Source organism: Mobula birostris, chromosome 3 (assembly GCF_030028105.1).
Source record: "Mobula birostris isolate sMobBir1 chromosome 3, sMobBir1.hap1, whole genome shotgun sequence".
Taxonomy (NCBI): Eukaryota; Metazoa; Chordata; class Chondrichthyes; order Myliobatiformes; family Myliobatidae; genus Mobula; species Mobula birostris.
Window position 1 is genome coordinate 218144803 of NC_092372.1, and position 15865 is coordinate 218160667.

The 15865-nt window shown below is 40.7% G+C and overlaps 1 protein-coding gene across 1 annotated transcript in view; it reads right to left on the reverse strand.

Annotated features, from left to right (window-relative positions):
- obscnb (obscurin, cytoskeletal calmodulin and titin-interacting RhoGEF b) overlaps positions 1-15865 on the reverse strand; it is a 598125-nt gene that overhangs the window by 33598 nt on the left and 548662 nt on the right. The window contains exons 127-132 of the mRNA XM_072254438.1: positions 14781-14858; positions 11221-13714; positions 7001-7114; positions 5609-5719; positions 3121-3288; positions 1699-1821 (exon numbers count right to left, since the gene is read on the reverse strand). Coding sequence (XP_072110539.1) covers positions 1699-1821; positions 3121-3288; positions 5609-5719; positions 7001-7114; positions 11221-13714; positions 14781-14858 — 3088 coding nt within the window. The remainder of the gene's footprint in view (positions 1-1698; positions 1822-3120; positions 3289-5608; positions 5720-7000; positions 7115-11220; positions 13715-14780; positions 14859-15865) is intronic.

Consider the following 15865-nt stretch of genomic DNA (forward strand, 5'->3'; position numbering starts at 1 on the left):
CAATTAATTTAGATCACTTTGTAGAGGTCTGTTTTCACTGTGACATGAAAGAGTCTTTTTCTGTTGATTAGTGTCAAAAAAAAGCCAAATTCCATCCACTGTGGTTCAATGTTGTAAAACAATAAAACATGAAATCTTCCAAGGGGGATGAATACTTGTTATAGGCATTGTACATCTTTGGAATGTGGGAGGAAACAAGAGAACCTAAAGGAGATCTACATGGTCATGGGAAGAATGTACACTCAGGCTCTTTGCCTACTGAACTCACGACAATCATCAACTGCACAATTACACTATGTTTTAATTTTCCCAAATTCTCATAAAAAATCCACAAAATTCTAGGGACAATTTACAGTGGCCAATTAAACTACAAACCCACCCGTTACTGGGATGTGAGATATCGCAGATCAGAAATAACATATCCTCCTCGCTGACAATCAGCACTGGGGCACCTTAAGGATGAGTGCTTAGCCTACTGCTCTATTCTCTCTACACTCATGACTGTGTGGCTATGCACAGCTCATTGCCATCTATAAATTTGCCGATGACACAACTACTGTTGGCAGAATTTCAGATGGTAACGAGGAGTGTACAGGAGTGAGATAGATCAGCCAGTTGAGTGGTATCGCAGCAACAACCTTGCACTCAAATTAGTAAGCTCAAGGAACCGATTGTCGACTGCAGTATTTCATTTGGAGTTTGAGGAGAATTGGAATGTCACAAAAGCAAATTTCTACAGCTGTTGTGTGGGGAGCATTCTAAATGGGTGAATTATTGTCTGGTATGGAGGGGCCACCGTACAGGATCCGAAAAAGCTGCAGAAAGTTGTACACTTAGCCGGTTCCATCATGGGCACTAGCCTTTCCAGCATCCAGGACACTTTCAAAAGGCAATGTCTCAAAAAAGGGGGCATCCATTAAGAACCCCCTTCTCATTGCTACAATCAAGAAGGAGATGCAGGAACCTGAAGACACATACTCAACATTTCAGGAACAGCTTCTTCCTCTCCATCATCAGATTTCTGAATCAATAATGAATCCATTAATACTTCCCCAGTATTTTTCCCTCACTTTTTGCATTACTTGTTATATTTAATTTTTTATATATACTTACGGTAATTTATAGTTTTTGATACTATGTATTGCAATGTACTGCAGCTACAAAACAACAAATTTTATGACATATGCCAGTGATATTAAACCTGATTCTGAAGTGGATTACCCAGAATAAATCCACGCTATCACAAGGAAAAGTTCAACTCCACAAAATAGCATCTGAGGTCAGAACTGAAGCTGGGTCTCTAACCAATGTGAAAGAGCGGCTCTACTCGCTGCATCATCGTGCTACCCTTCAGTTCCTTTGGATATTTGTCTTTGGATTTTCAACTAACGCAATGCAATAAAATTATGCTAGCATGTTGAAACAGTGTGGAATGGAATTTTATATGAATCTGTCATGTGTGCTACAAGAGAAAATTTAAACTTCCAAACACAAAAGAACTTAAAACAGCCTTAAAAAGTATCTCAATATTCAGCAATGGATTCACACTTAAAGTACTTAATATTGCAGTTAATTCTCGCTAAGTTTAGTGACTAAACAGTTTTAACTGTAGAAATCACATCATAGGGTTTGTCACTTTTTATTAATTATGTGCTATTATGTGGATATTTTCTCCTAACAGAATAAATCTCTACTTACCATTTTTCTGACACTGAACTATGTATGTTATTGGCATATTGCTCACAAGTGGTTTCCATATCACTAAAGCACCATCTTCAAAGACTTGTGGTACCTCAGGAGAATCGGGGCAACAAGGTAAAACTATAATGAAGAAAATAATATCTGATTAGCCAGAGGGAAAGCACACTTCTGAGAACTTACCCTTTTTTTTAAAAACTGCTTCTTCTATGAAATAACATTGGACACAATCTGAGCATCATCAAAGGGCTAAAGCCATTTTGTAAGCCATTTCTTTCTTCAGGTTATTCCCTCCTCTCCTGAAGTCCCATCAGGAGTAGCAATGCTGGCTCATTCCCCGTACATCCTGCACCCCTAGCTCTAAGCACAGGTCGAAGGTTACAGCTCATTGTAAACACTGGCGCACCTCACCTTAGCCCAGGCTAGGATGTTATCTTAGCCTATTGTCCTACTCTCTCTACATCCACGACTGTGTGGCTAGGCACAATACAAATGCCATCTATAAAATTGCCAATGACAACTGTGGTTGGCAGCATTTCAGATGGTAACGAGGAGGCCTACAGGAGTGAGATAGATCAGCCAGTTGAATGGTGTCATAACAACAACCTTGCACTCAACATTAGTAAGACCAAGGAATTGATTGCGGACTTCAGGAAAGGGAAGTTAAGGTAACACGCACCAGTCCTTAGCAGAGGGAGAGCAGTGGGAAGGGTGAGTTCCTGGGTGTCAACATCTCAGAAGATATATACTAGGCCCAACAAATTGATGCAATTATGAAGAAAGCATGCCAGCAGCTATATTTCTTAGGAGTTTGAGGATTTTTGGTATGTCACCAAAGACACAAGCAAATTTCTACAGATTACTGTGGACAGCATTCAAAAAAATTGTATCACAGTTTGGTATGAAGTGGCATCTACACAGGATCAGAAAAAGCTGCAGAAAGTTGCAGACTCAGCCAGTTTCATCATAGGCAATAGCCTCCCAACCATCGAGGACATCTTCAAAAAGTGGCATCCATCTTTAAGGATCCCCACCACTCAGGCCATGTTCTCTTCTCATTGCTACCATCAGGGATGAGGCACTGGAACCCAAAGACACACCTGAATGTTTTAGGAACAGCTTCTTCCCCTCAGCCATCAGATCTCTGATAGGAAAATGAACCTACGAACACTACCTCACTATTTTTGCCCTCTTTTTACACACCTATTTATCTGTTTTTAAAATATATGTCATGTTGTAATTTAGAGTATTTTTTGTGTATTGCACTGCACTGCTACCGCAAAACAAATTTCATAACCTTTGTCAGTAATAATAAATATGATTCTGATCTGGTTATTGGGTAAACTGTTCACAAAACACTGAGCATCTTGACCAGAGCTTACCAAAATCAGTCATAGTCCAACCTACAGAAAATTAAGTTACCTGCAAGGTTCAGTAAGCAGCAAGTTGAAGCTTTGCCCAGGTGATTTTCAGCCACACATTTATAACAACCAAGATCCTCCTCAGCTACATTTAGAATAGTTAAAAGCTGGCATTTGGTGCTTGTGGTTGATAACAATATTTGGTCACTGCGATGCATCACTTGGTTATCTATAAGAAAAGTAAACCATAAATCATGAACAAAACGAGTACTAGGTCGGTAAGGTGATAGATGTGAAAATTTCTTTTGTCTGTAGTTTTAAATTGAAATACTGTACATCTGAAGCGGTATCCTTCAATTTAGCAAATGGTAAATTTTTCAAATAGTAGGGCTGTTCTGTTAAGCAGAGGACCTATATGAAAAATGAATTAAATTGAAAAAAGACCAAGAGTGCACACTTCAATTTCAGATAACATTTTTTCTTAATAAGAGGAGAAACTTTGATTATGCTGACTGGGAATAAATGATCTACAAATGAAAGGAAATTATCCTCAGAATAAGTCAATATAATAGCTTGAAACAGCCCAAAAACTATGGAGGAATTCAAAAGGAGGAGTGCAAGGCTGGATTAATAACAATGATTTTTAAAATATGTTAAGATAATTTTTCTTCTTTTTCACCAGGTTCTTCTTAAACATTAACACATAAGATTCTCTAAATGCTGGAAATCCGGAGAAACACATACAACGTGCTGGAAGAACTCAGCCGGTCAGGCAGCATCTATGGAAAGGAATAAACAGTCAGCATTTCAGGCCAAGACTGAAGGATTCTTCTGAAACATTGACTTTTTGGTAAACCAGCATAACGGAACCACTTCAATTTGACTTCTCATTCTGATGTGTCCGCCCATGGTCTCCTCTATGCTACAATGAGACTACACTCAGGTTGGAGGAGCAACAACTCATGTTCCATCTAGGTGGTCTCCAACCTGAGAGCATGTACATTGATTTCTCTAACTTTCTTCCCCCTTACTGTTCTTTCATTTTCCATTCCCCAGTCTGGTTTCTCCAGCATTTTGTGTGCATTGCTCATTATCAAATAAGGAGACTGTTCTGGAAGTGTAGATCATTAACTACGAGATGATGGAGATAAGATGGCTGTCTTACTAAAAGAGTCTAGACAGTTTGGGTTTGTATTTTTCGGAGTATAGAAAATTGGGAGGTGACTTTGTTCAAACATATAATATTCTAAGGGGGATCGACAGGGTAGATGTTGTGATGATTCCATTAGTGGAAGAGTAACATATAAGAGGACATGGCTACAAAATAAGGGGCCGGTCATTTAAATCTGAAGTGCATAGAAACTTCTTTTCTCAGATAGCAGTAGATACTCTTCTATAGTTGTGTTGTGTTGTATGTTGACTGACTGCATCACTGCCCGGTACGGAAAATCCTACAATAAGTTGTGCATATGGCCCAGTCCATCATGGGGAAAGCCCTCCCAGTCACTGAGCACATCTACATGAAACGCTGTTGCAGGGAATCAGCATCCATCATCAAGAACCTCCACCACCCAGGTCATGCTCTCTTCTCGTTGCTTTCATCAAGAAAAAGGTACAAGAGCCTCAGGACTCACACCACCAGGTTCAGAAACAGTTATTACCCTTATTCATCAGGCTCTTGAACCAAAGGGAATAACTTCACTTGCCCCATCACTGAAATGTTCCCAAAACTAATGGACTCACTTCCAAGGATTCTTTATTCCATCTTCTCGATATTTATTTATTATTATGTTATTTCTTCTTCTTCTTGTGTTTGCATAGTTTGTTGTCTTCTGCAGTCTAGTTGAAGCCCTACTGGGCAGTCTTTCATTGATTCAGTTCTGGTTATGAGTATGCCCACAAGGAAATAAATCTAAGAGTTGTATATAGTGACATATATGTACTTTGATAATAAACTTAATTTGAACTTTGAATCTCTATGTGATGGAAGCCAAATCATTAAATATATTTAAGGTGGAGATAGATAAATATTTGAAAGATCAAGCAACTATGGGTTATGGGGAACTGCCACAAATGTGAGTTGAGGGCAGCATAATATTCATATTGAGTGGTGGGGAAGATCTGAAGACCTGTGTAGCCTTCTCCTGCTCCTCTTTTTTTTGTGTTCCTCTTGTAGCCTAGTTTGGCCTTTGCAGTCTTCATACACACAGCTGGAGAGCATCTAGAAGGACCACTCTGCCCTGATTACTTTCAAGTACTGAGGTCAACAAAGATCACCGCTTAATCAGAATACTGAATGTCAGCAAAGTGTGTACTGAATAACCAAGACCTCTTAGTCAAGAGAGAGGGCAGGGGGTTTGGAGGGAGAAGCCCTGGGTGCAGGTAGATGGGAATTGGAAGATCAGGTTAGAATGGACAAGATAGGCCAAAGGGCCTGTTCTGTGCATGAATGTAAAACGGCTCTTGAACTTTGCTGTATTGATAAACTAAACCATTGTGTATTGATTTCTGGATCAGCAATGAAAAGTGCAACATAAAGCAGTTCTTACCTTTGAACCAGAGGATTTTAGGGTTTGGATAACCTGATGCTCTGCAGGTCAGGGTCACACATTGACTCAAGACTACTGACTGGTTTTGGAGCTCTTCAAAAAATAATGGTGCTGCAAAACAGAAAACTGCCTCATGATGTTTTACGATTAGGAAAAGAATGATATCCACAAACCGTCACACTAAAGAGTTCAAATACTGGGGCACTAAGAAATAATACAACATGTCAATTAGAGGCAGCTGCAAGGTGGGTGTCCTAGATTGGTGAGGTTAAGATTAGAAGATCTCTTTTCTGCTTTGACCATTCAAAAGTAAGTTATAAAAACCAAAGATTGATTAGGGTTATAAAAATTGACAAAATTGGAGTTTTAATATTGTCTAAAGTGATACACTTGATCTTAGATTAGAGACCAATGTCTCTCCAGCAATAGGATACAGGTGTATTTAAGTAGGGAAATTCTGCCGTAACTCATTCACTCAGAAAAAGAAACATCAAGGAAAAACAATTATGGATGGTCAGAATAAATGGTTTCAAAATAGCTAGAATACGGAGAAAACTTACAAGGATGTTGCCGGGTCTGGAGGACCCGAGTTTTAAGAAAGGATTGAATAGGTTAGGAATTTATTCCTTGGAGCACGGAAGATTAAGGGGAAATTTGATAGAGGTATACAAAATTATGAGGGGTACAGATAGGGTAAATGCAAGCACTGAGACTGGGTGGGACTACAACAAGAGGTCATGGGTTAAAGGGGAAAGGTGAGAAGTTTAAGGGGAACATGAGGGGAAACTTAGAGGGTTTTAAGAGTGCGAAATGAGCTGCCAGCACAAGTAGTGCATGCGAGCTCAACTTCAATATTTATGAGAAGTTTGGATAGGTACATGGATGGGAGGAGTATGGAGGGTTATGGTTCCAGTGCAGGTCAATGGGAGTAGGTAATTTAAATGGTTTGGCATGGTCTAGATGGGCTAAAGAACCTGCTTTTGTGGTGTACTATTCTATGACTCTAGGTATGTTTCAGTAGAATTTTGGATGGGATTAGATAGTGACATAATATAAAAGGAATGTGCTTATGACAAATAACTTCTTTATGAACTCAAAATGTCCTGTATTTTTATGTAATGTGTTAACATTCTAAGCTAAATAAAGAACTTAGAAAATTATTACATTGTTAATCTTATAATCCTTGCATATGAACTGCCTTCAACAAAAAATGGGTTTTAAAGCTCAGTTTCTAAAATAAAAGAATGACAACACTTATTTACATTAAAAAACAATTTGAATCAAGTTTCTAATTAGCAGCTAAAATATTGCTCAGTTAGTCCACCACTAGGTTTGTGTTAGTCTGTGTAAAAATAAACACAACTACCAGAATTTTATATTGCTCAACAATACCTTTCTCCTTTGACTTTGAACCTAGAAGCTTGAATGAAAACAGTCTGGATTTTATCTTCAGGGAACCAGTGGCATTGTCACCAATGTCTGTGGACACGTTAACTTGCTGTTTTTCTGTGCAAAATTACAATATGATTAATATAAATCAAATTTTATTTCATTAGGTCAACTAATCTTCAGTATTCTACTCAGGTAATAATTCTGATCATCTTTGTATCTTGTATCATAGTTACTGCTGTAATTTAATGTTTACATTGCTCAGTGTTGCTTTTCTAACATTATATCCTACAGTTTTGCAAGTTGCTTCAAATTAAATGCAGCACACAATACCTTTGCCTAACACCTACACTTCCTTACTGAGGTGTCCTGGGAAGGGTAGGACCTCTGGTGAAGGGGCTTGTTTCACCTTTGCTCCCTACCGGACACTCAGCCCTCACCTGTGGGTGGGTTCAAGTAGCTGTTTGATTGAGACAGTGGCCACACCCCGGTACTCTGCTTTACAGGAGGGCTAATCCAGGTGAGGGTGGCTAAAGGCCTCATATCCCAGTGAGACAGGGACATGTCTGTCCTAGCATGTGAAGTCAGCTCCAGCGGATGAGATGTACAGTGAGATCTAGCGGCCAGCAAAGCGGAACGACAAATGCTCCATGGAGAGCGAAGGGCATGACAAGGCACAGAAGATATCATGGTCATCCACTATAACCAAGACCGACCCCAGGTAGTGACACTTATTCATACCAAAGGATCCAGGCTTCTGAGGTCAACAGAGTGGAACTGCCTCAGTGCAACAGGTTTTAAAAATTCTCCTGCATGGGTTTCCTGTTATCGTCATATACGATGGACAACTACCTCACTTATTTACTAATCACGATTGATTCAAGCAACTCAAAGCTTTACCACATAGCAACACACATCAAAGTTGCTGGTGAACGCAGCAGGCCAGGCAGCATCTGTAGGAAGAGGTGCAGTCGACATTTCAGGCCGAGACCCTTCGTCAGGACTAACTGAAGGAAGAGTGAGTAAGGGATTTGAAAGTTGGAGGGGGAGGGGGAGATCCAAAATGATAGGAGAAGACAGGAGGGGGGGGGATAGAGCCAAGAGCTGGACAGGTGATTGGCAAAAGGGATATGAGAGGATCATGGGACAGGAGGTCCGGGAAGAAAGACAAGGGGGGTGGGGGGGGACCCAGAGGATGGGCAAGAGGTATATTCAGAGGGACAGCGGGAGAAAAAGGAGAGTGAGAGAAAGAATGTGTGCATAAAAATAAGTAACAGATGGGGTACGAGGCGGAGGTGGGGCCTTAGCGGAAGTTAGAGAAGTCGATGTTCATACCATCAGGTTGGAGGCTACCCAGACGGGATATAAGGTGTTGTTCCTCCAACCTGAGTGTGGCTTCATCTTTACAGTAGAGGAGGCTGTGGATAGACATGTCAGAATGGGAATGGGATGTGGAATTAAAATGTGTGGCCACTGGGAGATCCTGCCTTCTCTGGCAGACAGAGCGTAGATGTTCAGCAAAGCGGTCTCCCAGTCTGCGTCGGGTCTCGCCAATATATAAAAGGCGACATCGGGAGCACCGGACGCAGAGAGAGGGGGGGAGGGAAAGATGTGCTTAGTGGTGGGATCCCGTTGGAGGTGGCGGAAGTTACGGAGAACCAGGAGAACAACATATTATTCTCCCATCTCTCTGCTTTCCACAGGGATCGCTCCCTACGCGACTCCCTTGTCCATTCGCCCCCCCCATCCCTCCCCACTGATCTCCCTCCTGGCACTTATCCGTGTAAGCGGAACAAGTGCTACACATGCCCTTACACCTCCTCCCCTACCACCATTCAGGGCTCCAAACAGTCCTTCCAGGTGAGGCAACACTTCACCTGTGAGTCGACTGGGGTGATATACTGCGTCCGGTGCTCCCGATGTGGCCTTTTATATATTGGCGAGACCCGACGCAGACTGGGAGACCGCTTTGCTGAACATCTACGCTCTGTCCGCCAGAGAAAGCAGGATCTCCCAGTGGCCACACATTTTAATTCCACATCCCATTCCCATTCTGACATGTCTATCCACGGCCTCCTCTACTGTAAAGATGAAGCCACACTCAGGTTGGAGGAACGACACCTTATATCCCATCTGGGTAGCCTCCAACCTGATGGCATGAACATTGACTTCTCTAACTTCCGCTAAGGCCCCACCTCCCCCTCGTACCCCATCTGTTACTTATTTTTATGCACACATTCTTTCTCTCACTCTCCTTTTTCTCCCTCAGTCCCTCTGAATATACCTCTTGCCCATCCTCTGGGTCCCCCCTCCCCCCCCGTCTTTCTTCCCGGACCTCCTGTCCCATGAATCTCTCGTATCCCTTTTGCCAATCACCTGTCCAGCTCTTGGCTCTATCCCTCCCCCTCCTGTCTTCTCCTATCATTTTGGATCTCCCCCTCCCCCTCCAACTTTCAAATCCCTTACTCACTCTTCCTTCAGTTAGTCCTGACGAAGGGTCTCGGTCTGAAACGTCGACTGCACCTCTTCCTACAGATGCTGCCTGGCCTGCTGTGTTCACCAGCAACTTTGATGTGTGTTGCTTGAACTTCCAGCATCTGCAGAATTCCTGTTGTTTGCTTTACCACATTGGTTCTTTAACTCTTTAGTTTCACAACAGTTTTAGGTACTTGCTCAACTCTTTAGTTTACCATCATAACTTCCAAGATTTGCTACTTGCATTCAAATATTACCCGTTCTTGATGAACCCGGCCGAGGTTCGATCTTGGTGAGTTGTTTTCTGAGTCCCCGACTATGAATCTTTTTCAGTAGTTGTGCTCTGGAGTCACTGCTGCTGGTTATCTTATAAGGCGACTTTTGATACCTTTTTTTCACATACCTCCAGACATTGCTTTGTTCTCTATTGCTTTACGGATCCTTAATTCTGACCCTTATCCATATGAGCATGAGTTTCCTTAACTTCTTCAAACTGCTGCTGGTGCCGCCCTACAATCATTTTAACCATTTTTTATTCAAGACCTGCAATCTGCCCAATTTCCTTTTCCACAGGATGTCAGATCCCAACTACACCTAGCTGCTTGACCTGCCTTCCAGATAGCTCATAGTGGGATGTTGATGTAACCCCCGGGCTCGCCCAGCTCCTGTTCGTCTTGGGGAAACAGCCATTACATTAGCAGTGAAACCTTACAGCACGTTACACTTACAATGGAACAATCCACAGGGTTGTAAAGCTCTCTCGACCCTGTTCTAACTAGAAACTGACCAGGTCCATTACCTGTATTTCCTTCATTGTGTCCCTTTGTTTTGTGGTTGCCAATGCTTCTTCCTGATCAACATTTCTTCCTCCCAAAGCATGATGGAATACTTGACATTACTCTAATTGCTACCAAGTGAAAGCATTTGATCCGACGTAAGTATGTGATTATTACAGAATTCTCCTACCATTTTAAATGGGGAAAGTTGAATGTAAAATATCTGGATACAGTATTTTTCTTTAATTGGAGTTGTACTGTGCAATCTCTAAACTTTTTTCTCTGCTGTTTATATAGGAATCTAGCCAATAGTTCTGAAAGAGAAAAGACTGCAGATTTCATAAATCTGAAATCAGAACATAAAATGCTGGAAATTCTCAAAAGGTCATACAACATCTGTGAAGGCAGAAACAGAGCTGATGTTTCTAATTATGCATCCTGACAGCAGGCCACTGAACTGAAATGTTGCAGACACTGCAGATGTGGAATCTGGAGTGAAAAAAAAACTGCTGGAAGAACTCAGAGGGTCGAGGAGCATCTGGGAGGTAAAGGGATGGTCAACATTTTGGGTCAAAATCCTTCATTAGGACCTGAAACATTTACTGTTTCTCTTTTCACAGATGATGCCTGACTTGAGTATTTCTAGTACTTTCTGCTTTTATCTTAAAAATTGGAGATTGTTCTCCCAAAGTGCACTTCACACATGGCCTGATTAAACTTCATCTGCCTTTTCTACACCAATATCTGCAACTGTTCTATATCCTGCCAAACTTCTACACTGTCCATATTGCCACCAACCTTTGTATCATCTGTCAACTTATTAACCCATGATAATATGATAGGATAAATCATTAGGCACAAGACTTTAATTTCATAACTTGCGATTCACTAAATGCAAAATAGAACAGAATCACAAAGCACTTAAAAACTTCCAAACCAAGTAACTTTTACATCTCATATTTTTGTACTCACCTTTGTTATGTGTTGTTAAGGATGGTATTAATGGTGCTTTCATAATTTCCATGTACTGGCTGCCAGCTGACTCCATTCTAGATTGGCTTGCACTTCTCCGGATCTTGCTTAACTGTTGTTTTTTCCTTCTCAGTTCAGGCTTCTCTGCTGAATCCTTGCTTTTCAAAGATTGCCAGGAGAAACGAGCAGGCAATGTCTGACTCTTTCCTCTCTCTAGAAATGCAGATAAAGAAGATCGACTTCTTTCTTCATCTCCATCATGAAAATCTTTATCCCAATACACTGAAGCAGACCTACTGAATAATCTGAAAAGACCAGACCTGCCAGATGTTTTTGAAGTAGACTTCAAACCTGATTCATTGTAGTCTTCACCAACAATCAGGCTCATTTCACTTGAAGAAATTGGAGCTCTTCCTTCTTTTTCACTTTTGAAAGCTTTTCTTAGACTTTCAAAACTTTGATATAGTTTACTTTCCAGTGAAGTTCTCTTAGATTTTCTTGTGCCTTTTGATGTTCCTTCTTCAATATTGGACATGATCTCATCCTCATCACTACCATTAAGTAATTCCAACAGTTCTGATTCCCATTCAGTTCCAGTCACATCCAACAAGTACTCACTTACAGGTTCAATCTCATTGCATAATAATTCATATGAGGTTGTTGATCTCCGATCTGACTTTCGCCGTGAAGTATTGCCCTTGTTGGCATCTGTTTGCCTTAAAGCAATCCGTTCTTCGAATGTGCACTGCTCAGGCAAGGATTTAGTTTGTGATGTACTTTTGTCTTTAAACTCTTGAGTCAAAACCGAAGGTCCTGGATCATCATGGAGTTTATAGCTGTACGGTTCTGACAGGTCAAAGTAATCTGCATCTGGTTTCATTGCATCAGTGCAAACATTCTCACTTGAACTCTGGGTCTGTGGTTCACATGTGACAACTGAGGCAGTAGAAGTGGAGACGTCATTCTGCAACTCTGAATCTGTACAGCCTTTAATGTCAAAAGATCTGATTTCTGACATGTTTGAATGTGAATTTATAGGCTTTTGATCATTCTGGTTCTTCTCTGAGTTTGACTCCATTTCTGGAAGTCGAAAGTGAGATGAGCTCTCTGCATCTTCAAATGATTGTGAAGATTCATGATCCTTGTTTTGCAAATCTATTGAATGCTGGAGGGAAGTAACTACACTAGAGTTCACCTCTGCATTGTATTCTTTGTTGTCAGTAACACGGGTTTTCTTTTCCGAGTCCATACTCTGTTCTTTTTCCAGAGACTCCAAAGGTACATCAGTATGCAAAGACTGGTCTGTCTCAGTGTGAGCATATTTGGTGGGACATTGTAAAACACCTGTAAAGCAAGTGACTCCTTCAGATGAGCACATTGTGTCACTTAGTGTTGTCTTTTGCCAATCTGATACTTGTCCACTCACAGAAGTAGACAAGGTTATCACAGGCTTACCAATAGCTTTTGTATTGGAATACAGATCTGAATGCTGGAAGCATGGATGTATTAATTCACTTGCAGACCCTTTTACAGTCTGAAACACAGTCTTGGTTTCAAATTCATCCAATGACTTGGTTTTCCTTAAATTCTTCTTGGGTCCATAAGCCACTTTATCCTCAATATCACAAGAAGCTGATTTATACAGTCTTTGTGAAATGTGGCTTGAGGTTTCTTCAAATCTTTTGTCATTAACTGCTTTTTCCTGTGGAGTCATCTGAAGGCAATCCAACAGTGGTTGGCATAGTTCACTTATCCCTCCCTTTGTGTAACCTGGCTGTATAAGGTGCTTCCTTGTTCTTTCAAGATTTGTTGTATATTGAGCATCCTCACTGGGAAGATTTCTGTTCTCCAGGGCATCGCCATAGAAAGAGCTTTTGATAAGACTAGGCTTTGGCAAAAGTTTGAATGGTGGTTTGGAGTTTGAATGTGGTAAGCTGTCCATTTTTAATGCTTGAGGAGTGAGGACACTGTCAATTGAAATGGCTTGTGTTAATTTATGAGTTGCTTTCACTTCTATTCTTGAACAGTCTGATGTCTCTACAGTGGCTGCTTCTGCAAGAGAATGTTTCGTTCTGTTAGCACTTAAACTCAGGTCTTCACATTTTTCAGGAGGGTTACACTGGGCTTTCACATCATCCTCATCATATATTGCTTGTTTCTCCACAGCAATGCTTCCAGTTAGCACTGAATTACATTTCATGTTCTCTCTGACAGCTGCATCCAAAATGTCTGATACGAAAGAAACTGCCCCTTGGGTTTCACAATGGTCAGCATCATCTGTAAAATATTGATTGGACAATATCTGACTGATATCTGAAGTACTTGTCTGCTGGGTATAATCTTCTATATCAGAAGAGGAGGCACTGGATGCTGATGAATTGCTTTGCTTGAACAAGTGTCGAGGCATACCAAGAGAATGGCTTTCAGATGACTCTTCCAGAAGTTGAGGAATGGACCTCATTAAAAGTATTGATTTGTAACACATAAGGGAACGCTGAAAATAATACAAAGGTGATAAAGATTGTTGAAAACAGTTTAATAACCTGTTTTCTTAAGAACAGTTTTGAAGAAAAAACTGCCTGTTTTATATATTCTCTGTAACATTGGAGACTGGAAGACAACCCCTCAGTAAGTAAAAATTGTGTGAGGCATAGACAAGGTAAATGGTCTATTTTTATCCAGGGTGTAAATGTCAAATACTTGAGGGCAAAACTTTATAAGGTGACAGTGAGAAAGATAAAGGAGATTTACAAGGGAAGTTTAATTTTACATAGAGAGTTGTAGGGGCCAGGACAGGTGGTGGAAGCAGTTACAATAGCCGTGGGTAAGACACACTTGGACAGGCAGACAAACAGGCATGAATAAAGGCAAATGGGTTTAATTCGACTGACGTCACAGTTGACACAGATATGGTGTGCTGAAGGGCAGGTTCCTGTGTTGTATTTTTCTATGAGTAGGCAGATGGAATTAGTTTAAATGGGCATCATAGTCAGCATGAGACATTGTGGAAGTTTCTATGGTCCAGTACTGCGAGAATAGCAGCGATTCATCAGTAAGCACGTTCAAAGTTTGGAGTAAAATTTATTATCAGAGTACATACATATCACCACATACAACCCTGAGATTCTTTTTCCTGTGGGCATACTCAGCAAATCTACAGAATATTAATTATAAAACAGGATCAATGAAAAAGAAAGTACAGCATGAAAGAAAGTTACATGCTGCAGATTGATGCCACCATCTGTCCATGTTTATGTATAATTTTTCATAAAAGTCTGCTGTATTTCCTTTTTTTTCTGTAAATGCCTGCAAGGAAATGAATCTCAAGATAACATATACATTCTTTGATAATAAATTATTTAGAATTTTTTCATGCTGGAATTTCTATTATGAATAGCAAAATAGACCTCTGCATTCAGTGTCCTAACTCACCAAAAAGGCTAACCCTAAATAAATGAAAGGAAAAGCAGGCTGGCTTATGTTAGGTGCTCCTTTGAAACAGTCTGTACTTTCAAACATGACTGTCAGGGGAGGCATCACTATGGCAAAAGTCTTCCTACCTGCCACTTGTCCCTGGATAAAAAGAATTTCAGTCTCTTCATATTAATTGTACTTGATTCCTGAAGTTTCTGTTTCTCCTGGAATGAAAGTCTGAATTAGCTTTATATCCTCAAGAATAACTACAATATAATTTGTAAACTGATTTTTGTCAAGGATCTAATAGTTTACATCTAGCAGTACTAAAATCAGCTCTATAATTGTCCAATCAAGTTTCAGCACCAACTATATACGTATATGTTTATATACGTAACCCTCTCACCGGCGCTCATACACTAACTTGGCTCCACTAACAGCAATGTAACTTAGCAGTGACAAGGCCACCTTTCATAAGCAATATCCATCTAGGGTTGGTATGGAGTTCAACTAAACAGGAAGGCCGTGATGTTCCGATTAAAGGATTTGAGCGAATGCTGTGTAAATACTGCCCATACAGAATTATCGGTAGCCCAGAAATGACAGATCGAACACCTGCATAAGATTATTAAAAAAAAGTATATTTACCAAATTTTCAACTTTAACGAACAGTTACAGGAAGAAAAGAAAAATAAAAGGGCCCATTGCAATTTAACCAGTCCAATATGTACATAAATTCAGGCATACTAGGAGCCACACTCATGTCCCCATCTACATCAACAGAGCTGTAGTGGAGCGTGTATCAAGCTTCAAATTCCTTGATGTCCACATTTCCGATGATCTCACCTGGTCCCTGAACTTCATCCTGATCAAAAAGGCGCAACAGCACCTTTATTTCCTGCGGAGAAGCACTCCAGTGGGTGGTGAAAACTGTCCAGTGGATTATCCACACCCAATTGCCCACCATTGAGAACATTGAGGGCGAAAAGCATTATCAAGGATGTACCTTACCCTAACCATGGACGTTTTACTCTCCTCCTATCCAGTAGGCACTACAGGAGCCTCCGCTCCCGCACCAGCAGGCACAGGAAGAGCTTCTTCCCTGAGGCTGTGACCCTGCTGAACCTCACATCACAGCACTAAGCAGTATTGCACTCATATCGGACTGTCTCATTAATTTTATATTTGTATGCTGTAGCACTTACTTTTTATTCGCAGTTATTTTGTAAAT